The sequence below is a fragment of the Vanessa cardui genome, chromosome 21, assembly GCF_905220365.1.
Source record: "Vanessa cardui chromosome 21, ilVanCard2.1, whole genome shotgun sequence".
NCBI lineage: Eukaryota > Metazoa > Arthropoda > Insecta > Lepidoptera > Nymphalidae > Vanessa > Vanessa cardui.
Genome location: NC_061143.1, coordinates 1,591,254 through 1,610,240, shown reverse-complemented (window position 1 = coordinate 1,610,240; position 18,987 = coordinate 1,591,254). Strand labels below are relative to the sequence as shown.

The 18,987-nt window shown below is 34.4% G+C and overlaps 1 protein-coding gene across 1 annotated transcript; it reads left to right on the top strand.

Moving 5' to 3' along the window:
* The first annotated feature begins 8 nt into the window (after nt 1-8).
* LOC124539001 lies at nt 9-12,038 on the top strand. Its single transcript, XM_047116301.1, has 10 exons — nt 9-110; nt 949-1,143; nt 2,305-2,458; nt 3,444-3,613; nt 4,514-4,580; nt 5,273-5,352; nt 7,664-7,808; nt 9,528-9,706; nt 10,533-11,120; nt 11,681-12,038. The coding sequence occupies exons 1-10, from the start codon at nt 75-77 to the stop codon at nt 12,017-12,019; spliced, it is 1,953 nt and encodes a 650-aa protein (XP_046972257.1). The 5' UTR covers nt 9-74; the 3' UTR covers nt 12,020-12,038.
* The last annotated feature ends 6,949 nt before the right edge of the window (nt 12,039-18,987 follow it).

The following is an 18,987-nucleotide window of genomic DNA, read 5'->3' as shown; positions in this document are numbered from 1 at the left end:
AGTGCTATTGTTATATAATGAAATTGTTTTACTAAACATTTTTTATGTGATATTTACTCGGAATATTTAATGACATGGATAAGGAAAATAACAAAAGCGCTGCTGGACTTGTAAGTAAAATGTCTCTATAACTCACGATAACATATTAGAATTGACTCATGTAATTGTTTCTAAATGTATTTTTAACTATAAATGATACACTGCAATGTCAAAAGGAGTACACTACCTGCGTTTTGCTAATAGATTTGCTATGTATTTCAACAACAATCAGCAATGATTAATATCTTTAGTTAAAATACATTCAAGTATAGTCTACATAACTTAATCCACTTTTATTTTGCTCTAGTTTTGATATGATATTACAAAATGTTATAATGAAATGATAATATATGGAATTATCTCTTCAGATTTTGTAGTAAATGTAAAGGAACATATTTTTTAACTATTATGTTTTTTTTGTTACATAGTTACAAATCTATAGCCTATTCTGATCAAAGAATGAAATATAAACATATTAAATATTTCATGTGATTTGTTAAGCTCAGCTCAGTTATATTGTTGATTAGTAAGAGTTTTTCATAAATATTTCTTTATTTATAATGCCACAATGTTAAACTTAAGTACTAACATATATTCCCCTTAATTTTGTTTCGATAGTTCCAATAACAGTTTCTTTGGTGTTAAAAACAACACTACAAATCCATACAGAATATCATAAATTTGACACACAATATAAGGTATTGGCCAAACATATTACTCCTTTGACCTCTTGTGGTAGAAATAGACTATACTTAAACATGTTTTCTTTATTTATATATATTTAATTTGTTTATGTTAATTTAGTATTTTTGCATAATTTTTTCTATCGAAAAGAGGACAATCTAAGTGTCATAAATCTGATATTATTAAAAATATATTTGTTAATACACGAAATACTCTTAATTTCAGAGACGCTCAGCGATTGCTGAAAGATTACGCCTAAGGGAAGAATGGTCAGCTTTAAAAGGGACAAGCAGTGATCCAATTTTAAAGCAAAATAACAAGAATGTCCTCACTAAAAAGCCACAAAATTTAATCATTTCATTCCCTAAGAAGAATGGACAACCTAGCAAACAGACTACAAAAATCAAAGAAAACACAAATGTAAGTTTAACATTTATACTCTGACTTTCTGTTCGTAACTACTTCTCTCAGTATATTACCGATTCTGTCATGAATTATGGAAAAGTAAGTGTTTATACAGCGCATGTAAGTTCTAATAAGGCAACAATTCTCACCGATACTCTGCTCCAATTGGTTGTAATGTGATTATATATATCCCATAGCCTTCTATATAATATGTTCAAACAAACAATCCCACAACTACCACATTATCCATTAGTAGTGTATAAAACAATTTTATTGTAGTCTGTTATATATTGAATATAACCTGCATTTCACTATTTAGATTTATATTAATAATCTAAATTTAAAGCTGGTGATACTGCTAAGGACTGTTATTTTTATAATAATTTTATTTTATACTATAACCTTTTCCAAAGCAAAGTATAGGTTAAAAAAAGAAATTATGTTTTACAAAAAATAATTTTATTTGACTAGCTGTCTCATAGGCAGCTTGAATTTTGTTAATTATGCAATATTTTGCTTTCACATGGTAAAAATTTTTTTGTAGCAATATGGACTACTATTGGTACATGACGTATTTTTATTAAGGTGTATAGAAAATATTTTTCCCTTTTTTTAAATTTTCTAATTGTACTAATAAATCCCATCAATAACATAAATATGAAATGGAAGCCAAGTTCAATATTATGATATAGCCTTGGTTGTTAACTACAACAACAAAAAAAAGTGAGATCCACCAGAGACTTTAGGCTACGATATATTCTCCTAAGTTATAAGAAGAAATAGTATTTTATGTAGTTATAACTAAATTTCAGGACTGACCATTGAACTTGGCGCCCATTTAATAATTATGCAATATTTAGCTTCTACCTTTACATGGTAAAAAGTGTATAATTTTCATATAACAAATTTTTAATTATTCAAAAAATCAAAATCAAAATATACTTTATTCGAGTGGGCTTTTACAAGCACTTTTGAATCGTCATTTAACAATTAAGTGAAGCTACCACCGGTTCGGAAAGTAGATTCTACCGAGAAGAACTGGCAAGAAACTCAATAGTTACTCTTTTTCAACATTTAAAAAATAAAATAAAATAGTTTACTTATGGCAGAAGAGCTATTTATAACATTAATATATTATATAGAAACAAAAATATAAATATTATAATGTTTTAACAGTTTCCAGTTTCTGAAGTTCTTCGTGGAACAGTGGTGCTTGTGGACGTAGGATCGGAGCCTAAAGCGTTACCACTTAGGGCTGCACTCTCAGCCCTCGGAGCCAGCGTCGTTCCATCGTGGAGTCCTCTTGTTACACATGTAGTTTGGTCTCAAGGTATGTAACATATATTTTTGAATAAACATTCATAAAGGTATTTTTAAAATATTAATATTATTTCAAGTCTTGTCAAATGTCTACTTAAATAGTTCGATATCTAAACTACAAATAACTGGTGTAGAAGCAGTGTATCCCAATGGAATTACAGTTATAATGTCAGCCTCAAAACCATTGGGTAGTCCACTTATTATATTGTTTATAACTTATTATATCTTGAAGTAAAGTAAAGTAAAGTAACAGCCTGTAAATTACCCACTGTTGGGCTAAGGCCTCCTCTTCCATTAAGGAGAGGGATTGGAACATATTCCACCACGCCGTTCCAATGCGGGTTGGTGGATATTATATCTTACCTCTTAATAAATTTCATTGTTTTTGATTGGTTAGTACTCTACACTATTGAGTAGTAAACAGTATGCCAGAGGGCTGTGTTAGAGTGGGCTCTTTACCAAAGAACCATATAGCATATATATGCTTACAGCAGTAAATATTACCTGAAGAAGACTAAAACCTCAATAGTTAATTTCTTGGTGGTAGGGCTTTGTGCAAGCCCGTCTGGGTAGGTACCACCCACTCACCAGTTTTTCTACCGCCAAATAACAGTACTCAGTATTGTTGTGTTCCGGTTTGAAGGGTGAATGAGCCAGTGTAACTACAGGCACATGGAACATAACATCTTAGTTCCCAAGGTTGGTGGCAATTTGACGATGTAAGGAATAGTTAATATTTCTTACAGCGTCAATGTCTATGGGTGATGGTGACCACTTACCATCAGGTGGCCCATATGCTCGTCCGCCAACCTATTCCATAAAAAACAAAACAAAAAACAAAAACAGTAATAATTATATCATAACATTGAATTGTTATATTCGAAGACGGAGTTATCGTTTATACAGAAATTTTCAATTGTTTATCAAATGGACCACTAACCTAACCAATGCTAGAACTACGAATGATATTTTACACTGGCTCACTCGCTGCGCAGGCGGCGCTCGCAGCGTGCGTGCGCGTGCGCGTTCGCTGGCTTGCGCGCTGGTGTCGCCGCTGTGGGTGGAGGCGTGCGCGGCGGCGCGGCGGCGCCTGCCCGAGCGCGTGTTCCCCGCGCCCGCGCGCGCCTCCGACCTGCCCTCGCCCGCCACTCTACGCCGCATGCTGGTGAGCCGCGCCTGTCATTTGTTTCGTGACGTCACTGTACAGTCAGACTAAGAAAACCAGTCAGTTTTCAAATTAATTCGTTCATCAAGTTGTAAACTCTTAGTACCTTTTGAAGTCATTTGTTTCGTGACGTCACTGTACAGAAAACCTTCGTCAATTTTCAAATTAATCCCTTCATCAAGTCGTATACTCTTAGTACCTTTTGAAACTAAAGCACTAAACTGGCAACTGTATATAAAATCAAAGTTATATAGTATGATAACTTGGTTCAAAATAGTGTAAAATTTTTGGACTACGTCTAGTTTTATATAAACATGAAATGTTTTTAATGGTGTAGTTAGTCATTACAAATTTTGAATAAGATGTGATCTTCTACTGAATTGTCAAAATATGTCTGTCAGTTTCATATATTCTCAATCGGTTTAGCAGATTATCACTCATACTGAGCGCACGAAAATAGATCTCAAGGTGACGAAACTTTTCTTACCCCGACTGTACTTAATGCTTCCGATATTTTTATTCGTTACCTATAATATAGTTTTAGGGTCTATTTGTACAAACAAATCCCATCAATAAGATAAATATGAAATGGGCGCCAAGTTCAATATTATGATAACGGCTCTGATTGTTGACTTCAACGACAAAGGAAGTGAGATCTACCGGCCTTAGGTTACAATATATTCTCCTAAGTTATAAGAACAAATGGTATTTTATCTTATAAGAAAATTTCAGGACTGACCATTGTACTTGGCACCCACCCATTGAGATCCCAAAAATCGTACATTTCGAAAATTAAACTTGAAGTTTTTTGATTTAACCTCATTTAAACTAAAGACGCTTTAGATTCCGATACGATTGGCATTTATGTCCTCATAGAATAAGTGTTATTTTTATTTACAGAGAAAAGCAGAAGAAGAAAACGTATCATTGCAGAATCTCTTATCGGACAGTGTTGAGAGTGACAAAGGTAGTTTTAAATCAGTTTTTAGGGGGCATATTATTGTTTTAATCATATTTTTCATATATAAACTAGTATAAACTAAACTTTTCTTAGCATTTTACCTATATACACGCCTTATAACAATGTAATCGAATGACCTATTGAAAATTTTAAGTTCATGTCATTGATAAATAAGACATATTACTCAGTACAAGTTCAGTAAAGATAAAAAGTGTGGACTAAAATTGATAGAGAAAATAATAAAAAATAAATTTATCGTTGTTTACAGACATATTTTTTTGATTAAAATAGTGTGAAAAAGTGACTTCTAAGTTTCCTACCGGTTCTTCTTGTCGGAATCACCAATTGAATTCAACAGTTTAACACGATGATTGACAGTGCTTTTATGAGCGTACTGTTAGAACTAGCGCGCACTGGTGACTTTTTCGTTACTCTTGTCGAGTCCGTGAATATGTACAGATGCAGACACAAATGTCACGTCGTAACGTGCGCGCACCTCCATACATATTCATGGAATCGACAAGAGTGACGAAACAGTCACCGTGACAAAAGTTACCAGTGCGCGCTGGTTCTAATAAAGAATATTTTGTAACATAAAATATCAATATTTTAATAACCCATGTACCTAAAGTTATACTAACGAGATCAATAGTTTTCCAACCTATATGGTATGTTAACGTTCGTTGGTGTCATGACAGGGAAACCAGCCCGCTTGCGGATATCCAGTGAAACGGAACACGACACGTCAAACACCACAGACACGTCGCACGACACGTCGGCGGATAAGTCTCGAGACAAATCCGAAACTGTCTCACCAGGTATTTTAATTATAATATTTTTTTAATTATGGTATAATTTGGCGACGAGCATATAGGCCACCTGATGTAAAGTAGTCACCATCACCCATAGACAATGACGCTGTAAGATATATTGCCTTACATCGTCAATGTGCCACCAACCTTGGGAACTAAGATGTTATGTCCCTTGTGCCTGTAGTTACACTGGCTCACTCACCCTTCAAACCGGAACACAACAATACTGAGTACAGTTATTTGGCGGTAGAATAACTGATGAGTGGGTGGTACCTACCCAGACGGGCTTGCACAAAGCCCTACCTTGTGGTAAGGCACAAAGCCTTACCACCAGGTAGGGCTTTGGGTAGTTAATAATTTTTAACACGTTTTTATTACTACTTGTAATTATGTATGTGAGAAAATCTTGGAATCTTAATTCGACCCAATTCCCGGTCTTCGATTACGATGAAATTTTGCTCTGAGTTCTGATGACAATACACGACTAGCTAAGAAACGTCATAAAGTAAAGTAACAGCCCGTAAACTTCCCACTGTTGGGCTAAGGCCTCCTCTTCCATTAAGAAAAAGTTTTGGAACAAATTCCACCACGCTGTACCAATACGGGTCGGTGGAATGCACACGTGGCAGAATTTCTATGAAATTAGACACATGCAGGTTTCCTCACGAGGTTTCCTTAACCGCCGAGCACGAGATGAATTATAAACACAAATGAAGCACATATATATATATATTGACGGAGTTTGAACCCGAAATCATCGGTTAAAATGCACGCGTTCTAACCACTGGGCCATCTCGGCTCTCTAGAAATAAACGTTCGGAAACGTCATTACCAAATTGGCGGCTTCCCCAAGATGGCGGACTGTTTGAAATGCACCTGCATGAAATGGGTATCAAATGAAAGGGTTTGCTGTCAGAAATACGAAAGAAATAGACATGTGATTTAAATCCAATATAGTGTCATTTCAGTAGTTCGGCATGGCCAAATAATATTACGTTTTACAATGATGCTCCAATCTCTCTATCTTTTGTTAGAATGCCACGCTATCGTCCAATTGTTTTCTAATGACAGCTCAATCATATCTAAAATAAGAAATAGTGTTACATGCCAGTATTAAATGCTATGCCATATAAAATAATATTAATCACAGTTTTACAATTTATTGATCAATTAATTACAATAATAAGCGTATATAATAAAGTAAATTCAATAGCCCCTGCTATATTCATAATATGCAATAATAATGTGATACAAATTATGATATAGAATCAAATGTCATAACACCGTATTGAAGGCTAAGGTTTTTAAGGTTACTTTTGTCACGGTGACTGTTTCGTCACTCTTGTCGAGTCCATGAATATTTATGGAGTTGCGCGCACGTTACGACGTGACAATTGGGTGACATTAAATAGTGTCCGCTAGCGACAAATTTGTCACTCACGTCGTCAGTCTTGCGCTATCTGCACTTTGTCTGCCGACTTTGGCGCGCGCAAATGGCGTCACCATCTATTCAAAACGTAAACATTCTTGAAGACGATAATGATGTTCTAATAGAAGAAGTGAAAAAGAGACCAGCTTTTTATGATAAAAAATTGAAAGAGCATTCAGATATTCACGTGAAAATTAAAGTCTTTCTGCCGAGTCTCACGAATTCAGAGAGAACCACCGTCTCTTCGAAATCCATAGTGGCAAATGACACTACGATTTCGAAAATGTTTTGTCACTGTCTCTATTAATGAGCGCACTCCACTTTGGAAACGTGACGTGACAGTGACGAACACTTTAAAGTCACCGTGACAAAATTTACCAGTGCGCGCTAGTTCTAAGATGGTTTCCATTTATTATCAAGTATGTAGGTAAACTTCCAAATGGGCCGCCATTTGGCAGTTTACCTACATAAATGGCACCTAATTTTACCCGATATTAAATAAGATTAAATTTTACTTGGTGGTAGCGATTTGTGTATGCTCGTCCACCCACTCATTACATAAATGCTTCCGTCAAACAACAGTATTTGGTATTGTTGTGTTCCGGTTTAAAGGGTGAATGAGCCAGTGTAATCGGGACAGTGTACACAAGAACATAATATCTGAGTTTCCTAGATTGGTGTCGCATTGGCGATGAAGGAAATGGTGAAGGAAATATTTGCATTTAAAGCGGCATTGTTTATGAGCGGTGGTTACCACGTACCATCAGGTGGTCCATATGCTCGTCCGTCACCTAATAGCATAAAAAAAATCTATAGACACAATTTTTTCTTCATTGTTTTTATTATAGAATGTTTTTTCAGATCCAGAAACTCGCGTGAACACGGCGCCTCGCCGAGCGCTGCCCGCCTCGCTCACGCCGCAGAGGACGACCAAGTCCAAGAGGAAGCTTTTCACGCAAAAAGAGGCCGACATCCAAACTGACGATGAATCTGGTACATAAAGAAATACTACCGGCCCGTCCCGACTTCGCACATAAGTCGGGACATAATATAAGATTTTTTAAATATATTTTAACAACAACAACAATAGCCTGTAAATTCCCACTGCTGGGCTAAAGGCCTCCTCTCCCTGTTGAGGAGAAGGTTTGGAACATATTCCACCACGTTGTTCTAATGCGGGTTGGTGGAATACACATGTGGCAGAATTTCTATGAAATTTGTCACATGCAGGTTTCCTCGCGATGTTTTCCTTCACCGCTGAGTACGAGATGAATTATAAAGACAAATTAATCACATGAAACAGCGGTGCTTGCCTGGGTTTGAACCCGTAATCATCAGTTAAGATGCACGCGTTCTCACCACTGGGCCATCTCGACTCATATATTTTAACCCTTTACTTATATTATTTTGTTGCTTTTTTTAAATTCTTTACAAAACAATATTAATAAATAAATATAATTGTTCCTATAAGCTAAACCTTCCTTATGAATAAATAATCTGTCTATTAGTGAAAACCGCATGAAAATCCGTTCAGTAGTTGTGGAGATTATTGCGAACATACAGACAATCAAACAGCAGTCAGGGAAGTTTGTTCTATATGTATTATAATACGTAGTGATTGGCCATTACGTACTTGCTTCCCTTTTCCTACACAAGGGTACTTTACTTGTCAGATGTGACAAGTGAAGTAAAGTAGTTAGTGATGACTAAATATTGGAATAGGCTATTTGACTGGCTTTTAAAATCCATTTTGTAATATTTAGTAGAAGTTAAGGAACCCATTAAAAGTTGTATTTTTTATTTCTTGTACATATATGCAGAACAATGTCATATTCAATATTCCATATTTAAATAGCGCGCAAAAACGCTACTTAGACAATATGGCGCTGCAATGAGGTCGATGACGTCACTTTCCTGTATTTTAATCTGTGTTACATATAGTAGAAAAGCAAAGTTTACAAGAAAGGGACTTAATCATAAGCCAGGCTAATCAGGAGCGTTTGTGTAACTTCACAAACGTTTGAAAATTTGCATTTTTATTCATGGATTTTTGAATAAATTAAGTATTATTTTCAATTTTCGTTACTAAATAACCATTTTTAAACTCATAATATACACTGATTACAATAATTCACAATTTATTTTTCGCATTGTCAAATAGCCTATTCAGTAGCTTCCTATTATAATCTGGGTATCTTCAAAGGAGGCCTGAAGAGACATCTTATGGGGTGAATTTTAAATTTCCAAAACGAAAGAAAAGAAAGAGGTTCTCTTTATATATAATATATGAAGCCGCATCAGGTTGCTAGTTTGAACTCCACTATGTAATTAAATATGGAATATTTTTCATGTATATGTGTCGTTTGAATTCATTTTGATATTTATTTTATTTAAAATACTTTATTGCACAACACATTACACGACAGTTAATAGGTAATAAAGAAACAAAAAAAAACAACAAATGGTTCGCAACGGCGGTCTTATCGCTTAAAGCGATCTCTCAAACCTTTGGTAATAGGAGCTTAAGACGAGAACAGGGAAATGCAGATATAAAGATGAAATAATAACTATAATTTAAGTATACTAACTAATATTACAGTATAATATTAAACTACACACAACTACATCCAAATAATACACATGTGATAATACAATATATATATCAAAATATATACATAACTTTTATAGATAAATTTAAATATTTAATTATAGATAAAGAAGATACACCAATTGCGACGAAAAAAACGCCCACAAAATTGACGCAGCGAGGGAGGAGGGAGCTCGCCCGCGCCGAGCGGATAGCGCGCAGACTCGTGGGCTCCGCTCCAACCAAGCACGCACACAGGGAAAAATTTATCGCAAGAAATCACAACGACAAATCGCCTAGAATTGTAAGTATAATCCTAGCTTATTTATTTATCTGCTAGCTGTGCCTGCGACCTTACGCGTACGCGACGTGTACGCCTTTGAATATAACAAAAAAAAAAATGTTGCCTAAGTTACTCCCTATTATATCAGTTATCTGCCAGTTAAAGTCCCCTCATAGCTCGTCCACCCGTTCCAGAGATTAGCTGGAAAAAACAGACTGACAGACAGAGACAAAAATTGTAAAAAATGTCATTTTGGTATATGTATCGTGTATACCTATGCATTAAGTAAAAGAGGGCTATTTTAATATTACAAACAGACACTCCAATTTTATTATGTGTATAGATTTTTATTATGAGTTACAAAAATACAATATAATCAGAATATACTTTAAAATTGCGGACTTCACCATTTTAAACTCGATTACATTCCTAACCACTACTCAAGAACAACCTATAAATTTCCCACTGCTGGGCTAAAGGCCTCCTTTCCCTTTGAGGAGAAGGTTTGGAACATATTATTATGAAGTAACTTATATATATTTTTATAATTTTTGTACGGTCCCGAATAAAAGTGTTCTTTCTTTCTGTATATTCCACCTCGCTGTTTCAATAGGTTGGTGGAATACACATGTGGTATAATTTCTGAAATTAGATACCAGCAATTTTCCTCACGATGTTTTCCACCGCTGAGCACGAGAAGCACATAAATATTCAGTGGTGCTCCAACCTCATTGCCTTAATATTAATACATTCAAATACTTTTTTATTTAATAATCAAAAAATAAGTCCTTAAGGACACGAAATCTCAATGTTGCCAGTTAAATACCGGAGCTCTATGTAATTTCAGGTATTAACTGGTATGTCTAGAAAAGAACGGCATGAAATATGGGAAGCAATAAAACAGTTGAACGGCAAAATACAAAATCACGTTAACAAGAAAACAACTCACGTGCTAATGGGCGCCTGTGACGTGTCCTCAGCAGACGTACACGTAACAAACAGACGGACACACGTGTCGAAATGTGATAAAATTACTATGTGTCAAAAATGCAACACGCCCGAAGAAATCCTCTCTCAAATGTTTCTCAATAACGTGACCGTTCAGCGTCCAACTGAAACAAATGTTGCCAACATTTTGTGCACTTGCAACAATATATCCGGTGTTGCGAACATTTCGAATCCAAATATGGCGGATATCACAAATGATCGGGTTGATATCAACAGAAACCCCAATGATGATGATAATGGGAATATCTTGACGAGTTCTATGGAGATTCTGGTTAAGAGGGACAAACCAAGAACAGTTAATGCGCTGTTGGGGGCTGTGCGGGGCTGCCGGGTGCTGGTCGCACAGTGGGCGCGGGACTCCGTGAAAGCGAAGCGATGGTTGCACCATTTTGGTTACGAAGTACCACATCTGATAAAGATATCCCAGGTTTGTGCTTTTTTAAAATATTTTAGCGTTAGTGGCTATCCAAAAGGTTAAAAGTCTTGAATTTCAATCCAAATATCTATAATCCGATTCAGTGATTTGATTAATAAAAAACAAGCTTTATTTGTCATATGAATTTTCGTAAATGTTGTTAGTCGATTAAAGAAAAAAGTCTTTTCTTATTGTAACTTTCGACTTCTATTACAATATATAACATACTATATAGGTTAAATTGTCAAACTATAATTATGCTCCTGTCCTTATCCCAATATTGTTTGGGGTCGGCGCAGCATGTCTTATCCCCATACGTCTCTGTCGGACGTCATCTCACAAGTAACACTCTTTCCAACCATATCTTCATTCACACAATCCATCCATCATTTCCTTGGTCGTCCTCTACCTCTATATCCATCCACATCCATGCTCAAGATATTCCACACGACATGGTCCAAAATAGGTTAATATGATAAAAATAAAAAATTAAAAGTTGATTAGAATTATTTATTTAAAAAAATTAACATCTATATATAGTTTTAAAGTGTGTATGTATTTAAATTCGACAGAAGGCGCGTATCGAAAGGGCAGCTCTTTGCAAAATGCATTCGGAATACGCTTACGACATATTTAACGGTATGCGAGTACGCGTATCCGAACGTGCGGAGCAAAAGGAAGCGGTGAACCAACTCTTGACACTCTGTGGCGCGATCACGCAGGACAATCAAAATGGCGCGAAAAAACAAAATGGCGGTAACGTCACAGCTGACTTTGACATTACAATAGGGCGGGAAAGTGGCCAAGTCTGTTCGAAGTGGGTTTTCGATAGTGTCGCAGCGGCTAGGATGAGGACAACAAGGCGATATGTTAATAAGGACATACCTAGTGATGTACTTACATTAAGTTAGAGATTATGAATGTTATTTTTTGGTTAATGTTTCCTTTCGCTATCCTGCGGTCTAGGAGTAGTTTGTAAAATTGAACGGAAGTGTAAAACAGGAAGTCAAGAAAGGTCACCTATTCTTTCCGAGGTACTGGAGTTGAGTGCTTTGTATGGTGTATCATACTCGACTACTATAAAGATGTTTCTTTTATATATTTTAGAACGTCTAACGCATGACGCATGTTGTAATGGCTTTATAAATCTGTTGTTTTTAATTGACAGAAATAACTATCGTCGTCACTTATAGTACGTATTTCCACTAGTTGGTATAAGGTCATGATTACGGCAGACTTGTTTACCCTTGCTCGGCCTGATTAACTACTATGATGCTAGTGGAAAAAAGTTCTTTGTACATTGACGTATGTATGGCAAAATATTTTTGAATACTGCCTAGTATACTTTATATATTTGTGTGCTGGTTTGAAGCGTAAATGAGCCAGTGTAACAAGCACAGGGGTCATACCAACATAATTGCCACAGTTGGTAAGGCCTTGGAGATATAAGAAATGGTTAAAAAAAATTACGGCATTTTATTCTATGGATGATGACGAATCAAATGGCCAATTTACACGTCCGCCTACATATTTCAAAAATTAAAACTCTTTAGTTTTGAAATTTGAATGTCAATATAATATTATCTAGTCATATAAGTCAATACATATTGTTTTTGTTTAATATATCGTTTATTACCCATAAAAACCACTGCTGGATAAATTATTCTTAAAAGTTTTTCACTGCGGGTTGGTTTACCAACACAAGTGACCGAACATCAATGAATTATGAACCCATTTTTTTTTTATGAACCGATAACTTTTAAGGCTAGGCAAGAATCACTGAGTTTATGAATGGTAAGAACTTGGTGGTAGGGCTTAGTGCAAGCACGTATAGGTAGATACAACCCACTCATCAGATATTCGGTCGTAAATTTAAGGTTAGGCAAGAATCACTGAGTTTATTAATGGTATGAACTTGGTGGTAGGGCTTAGTACAAGCCGTCTGGGTAGGTACCGCCCTCTCATCAGATATTCTACCAAACAGCTGTACTCAGTCTTGTATTAAGGTTTGAATTGTGACTACAGGCACAAGGGATGTAACAGTTCCCAAGGCTAATGGCGCATGGGGATATAAAGGAGCGGTGACCACTTGCCACTTGCCGCCTACTTATGTCATTAAAGAAAAATGTATTTTATTGTAACTGAGTAAAACGTCAAAACACCATTGGAGTGTTTATTTAACATGACGAAAAAAATATTTGTCATATAGTTGAAAATTTAATTTATTGTTATTTATTTCATTGTACATAAGTATTTATATTCGAATATAAATTTACTATTATTAACACGTTCAGTGCCAGCGACACGCCTAGCGTGTTCATGCGAATTTCTATAGCCACGCCGCGAACACGCTAGGCTTGTTCTAAGAATTTCAGTGATATCTTAAAAACTGGGCTAAATTATTCATTCAAACTAATTGTGTGCAATCTTCAAGCGATAAGCTACTGAGTTTTTAAGTGGCCCGTTAAAAATAATATTTTTTTTTATTTTACAAAAAATGTCTTTCGTAATGCCGGCGACACGCTAGGCTTGTTCACTTATTAAGGATAATCATAGATTGTCAAACTGTTTTTTCAACAAACCACATTTTATTTATGGCTTATTACCAATTTGTTGAAAATTGAACTAATTTTGTTATTGTTTTCTCAAATTTGCGGAACTTTGTTACATTTTTTTTTGTACAAATATCTATTAAGTATTATAAAAATTTATACACCTTTGTAGTATAAATAAAAATTTTAACAAAAAGAAAAACCGACTTCAAACAAAACACTATTTTAAAACAAATTAATATGCACGAAAAAGTAATAAAAATAATTGCGTATTCAACATATTTTTTAGAGTCTTCCTAAGTTAAATGAAATGAAAAATATTAGACTACTTAAAAGTCGATTTACGATTATATAATGTAGTTATAGTTATTGGTATATTTGGAGCCGGTGTCAGCCAATATTTTGCGAATAAAGCAAAAATAGACTTTCGAAAATGCGGATATAATACGTCACACGGCGTAAACTACAAGGATCCCTCGAAAGAGCTGTAATCGAACTCAGCAAAAAAACATTGAAAAAGACCAACTATATTTCGTACATCATATGACATCACACCACATACACAAAATTTGATTAAAGATAGTAAGAAATTCTGCCCCATATCGCACCCTAACTGCGAGCCGTATAAAAGCGAGTATAAAACAAAGTCGCTTTCTCTGTCCCTATATCTTTAAATCTACGCAACGGATTTTGATGCGGTTTTTTTTTAAAAGATAGTGTGATTCAAGGGGAAGGTTTGTGTTTATAATACATGAACAATATAGTAAAGAAACACTGATAATTTTAGAAATTTGCGATGTGATGTCGTAAATAAACAAATTCTGTAGTATATTTAGTATCAGTATTGCACCCGTGCGAAGCCGGGGTGGGTAGCTAGTTGATTATAATATTCGACTATGATAATTACATAAACATAACCACATTACGGAAGGTGACTCAAATATCCAAATAACCTATAAATAAAAGATTCGACTGAGTATCGCTAACGTGCTCCTCAGAATTGTTCCGTTCCCTTCCGTTCTGTTACTTTGTCATGGATCCTGTACTCAGAACCTTACCAAACTTTCACCAAATTATCCTTGAAGTATATATTTTATAATAAAAAAAGAATTATCAAAATTGGTTAACGTGATTTTCAGTTATTCACCTATTTGTCGCGCATATACATAATGCAAATTTAAGACTTATGTCGTTTTCATATGGATATCATCATCGGAAAAAAATAAAAAAAAATGGGACCCCCACGGGAAGCACTACCTTTCAAACAAAAAAAAATTATCAAAATCGGTCCACCCAGCGAAATGTTATGAGGTAACAAACAAAAAATAAAAATACAGACGAATTGATAACCTCCTCCTTTTGGAAGTCGGTTGAAAACTATATAAGCCGTAATTCTGCCATTCCTATTTAATGACAAAGTTTATACTAAATTGTCTTACTTTGTGTTATGTTGATACTGATTATGTATTACAAGTATCTATATGTTAGTTCGATTAATCATTAACTACCACATACATACACCAAATATATAAAATTAAACACTAAATAAGGCTGATTTACCTTAAAAATGTAAACTCCTGTCAACTTCAAATTCGTGTTACAAGAATTGAAGTAATGAAACAATAAAACGAGTTTAGCTTACAAGAAGCTTGATTATTTTTTAATTATTTGTTTATTAATTATTACTTATTTAATTGTTCTTTATTATTATATCAAGACATGTGCACCGAATCGATATCCTATGACCTTTGAACATTTCTAGCAACTAATAAGAAAGTGAACGAAACAAGTGAGATAAAAATTGATTTTAGATATTAATAAGTATGTATTTGAGAAAACAAAAAAAGAAGGTGGATTTTTATGGACACTTTATGAAGCGAAATTTAAACTCTGTTTTAATTTGTATTGAAAGTTCTGTTTTATTTTATTTGATTATACCTTGCTACTTTCAAACTGACCCGCGTCCTTTGCAGGGATACAACAGTAGATAACAGGTAACAGTATATATCATGAACAATTTTTTTATTGAAATACGAACTAAATCATAACGCGATAAAAAGTATATATCAAATTCGACACCAATATAAATATGATATGTGGGAATTTATTAAAAAGTTTTACAACCACTGATTACATTATGATGTTTACTTACCATAAAAGCGGTTTTTTGTCATAATTCCGGGATAAAACACTGACAACATTATTCTAAACACCTTAATTATTGCATAACACAAGAAATATTAACTAACAAAGACCGTTTTAACAAAAAAATTATCATTTTTTTGTTCCTGTGCCAGTGGACACGCTACGCTTGTCCATACAATTTATCTTGCGATGCCGGGGACACGCCTAGCGTGTTCGCGGCATTATGTATGGCGGCATGGCTATGAGCATAGGAGAAATTTAGGTGGCAGTGAACGTGTTAAATGCTATCTTTTTTATTTATTTCATTTTCATGGTTGTGTCACAACAACAAACAACAACAACAGCCTGTTAATTCCTACTGCTGGGCAAAAGGCCTCCTCTCCCTTTGAGGAGAAGGCTTGGAACATATTCCACCACGCTGTTGCAATGCGGGTTGGTGGAATACACATGTGGCAGAATTTCTATGAAATTTGTCACATGCAGGTTTCCTCACGATGTTTTCATTCACCGCTGAGCACGAGATGATTTATAAAGACAAATTAAGCACATGAAACAGCGGTGCTTGCCTGGGTTTGAACCCGCAATCATCGGTTAATGTGCACGCGTTCAAACCACTGGGCCATCTTGACTCGGTTGTGTACAATTTTCCTATATCCTGTAAGCTTTGATCTTTTAACTGCTCAACGCATTTTGATCCGATCTACAACAAAATATAGAATACATTCAAGAGAAAGGTTTATATGAATGAATGTTATAATTAAACAACACATTAAAAACTTCTGTGATGAATTTAATAAAAAAGGCTTTAAATTAACCTGGCGATCTATTTCTTATGCCAAAGAACAAGGGAAGACTCTTGATTTTGACAACTTTTCACTCCACGACCCCAATGTCCTGGAACACGAGATAATTACAATTACGGTCAAGACCCAAACCCTGCACAGAATACCATTTGATGATATAAGGTTAAACCTCAAGGAAGGATAGGTTACTTTTTATATCTTAAACCCACAATCCCCAAAAGTAGCTTAACATTTTTCAAGTTATTGAATACAAAGAATATTCAAACATAATTATTTCAGGTCCGATTTGTGATAGAATAATTATGAGGTTAAGAACAACACTTTTACTTTCCAATAGATAAGTAATACAAAAAAAATAATGAATCTTTTTATTTATGACAAAAGTGTATTCCAATTTTATTCCCTGTATGCAACATTTAATAATGTTATTTTAGTTTATAGTCCGATGCGCCAAAACACTAACGATAGGCTGCGACTATCATATTTTTTTTCTAAAGTACCACAGCTGGACAAACAAGTCTTCTATATCTCATACCGTTAGGACGAGATAATTAAAAAGACATTCAAAGTCAATATATATGTACTTTATTCATGAAACTTTTACAAACATTATAGTCATTATTATACAGAACTATAATAATACTAAAACTAAGATTTGGAATATAGATTATACTGAGAGGAATCTATAAGAAACTCGGCAGTTACTCTGCGCAAATCCATAATGAACAGCATAGACTATACAAGCTTTCGGCCTTTACTTAATAAACTTATACACATATATATTTTAATTTCAATGAGTATCATATAGGCAAACGCATTGGAGCGTTGTCAATTGTATTTTTTATATCAGTTGCTAAGTATCCTTCTGCAAAATAAGGCTTTTCCTATACTTTAAGGAAGATTAGAACTTTCTCCACCCTTCATTATTATAGATCACATTTGCCAGCGTATCCGACATGCTTCAGATTTCTCCACAACCTTATCCCTAAGAACAGCTTAAATTCAGCACCTGAATACTCAATATGATCGGATTTTAACCAGTCAGGTAAAGTTAGACGTGTTCTTTTGACTCATATAGATCATAATCAACTTGTAATGCAAAAGAATATAGACTCTATTTAAGGATAATAAAGTTCAAAAAAATCAAAACACAGACTTTCGCATACATCATATTAATAATTTTATGGTATGTTTACGTCATACACACGTCATTATTGCATTTTACATACACATGTGTAATTATTCATCGAATTATCATATACAATTGTTTAGCTAAATATAGATCAATGTGGTATTCAAGCTCTGTATCTTAAGGCGTTAATCGACGGTTAAGGAGCGGCTGTATTGTAACAATAATAAATAAAATTTTAACAAAAAGAAAAACCGACTTCAAACAAAACAGTATTTTAAAACAAATTAAAATGCACTAAAAAGTAATAAAAATAATTGCATATTTAACATATTTTTGAGAGTCCTCCTAGGTAAAAAAAATGAAAAATACTAGACTACTTAAAAGTCGATTTACGATTATATAATGTAGTTATAATTATTGCTATATTTGGAGCCGGTGTCAGCCACAGGCACACGCTTCAACAATCAAAAGAAAGAAGCGATACGAGCCTCTTGATTGACCCAGTATAATATCGTATAAAAGGTAATTTGTAAGAAACATTTCTTAAAGTATTCTCGTATTGTTTTTTGATAGATATAGTATAGGGTTGGCTGACACCGACTCCAATTATAGCAATAATTATAACTACATTATATAATCGTAAATCGACTTTTAAGTAGTCTAGTATTTTTCATTTAATTTTACCTAGGAGGACTCTCAAAAATATGTTAAATATGCAATTATTTTTATTACTTTTTAGTGCATTTTAATTTGTTTTAAAATACTGTTTTGTTTGAAGTCGGTTTTTCTTTTTGTTAAAATTTTATTTATTTTTTGATTTTAAGTGAAGCTGATGTAGACTAACATTTTTTTCTTAATATGGATAGATTAAGCGTGCTGTTTATATGAATCAGAAACTACTTCAGGGACAATTTCAAAAGAAACTTTCGAATAAAGCAAAAATAGACTTTCGAAAATGCGGCTTTAATACGTCATGCTGCATAAACTACAAGGTACCACCCTCGAAAGAGCTGTAATCGACCTCAGTAAAAAAACTTTGCAAAAGAGCTATTCGTATGCTATGTCGTACATCATATGACATCACATCACATACACAAAATATGATTAAAGACAGAAAGAAATTCTGCCCCAAACCCTAACTGTAAGCCGTGTAGGAGTTCCGTCAATACATAGTATAAAACAAAGTCGCTTTCTCTGTCCCTATATCTTTAAAACTACGCAACGGATTTTGATGCGGTTTTTTTTAA

Bases quoted from the DNA above. Each gene is read 5' to 3' on its own strand.
- LOC124539001 (XM_047116301.1), top strand. From the start codon at position 75: ATGGATAAGGAAAATAACAAAAGCGCTGCTGGACTT. The intron at 4,581-5,272 runs GTAGTTTTAAAT...GTGTCATGACAG, and splicing joins CAGTGTTGAGAGTGACAAAG to GGAAACCAGCCCGCTTGCGG. The intron at 11,121-11,680 runs GTTTGTGCTTTT...TAAATTCGACAG, and splicing joins ATCTGATAAAGATATCCCAG to AAGGCGCGTATCGAAAGGGC.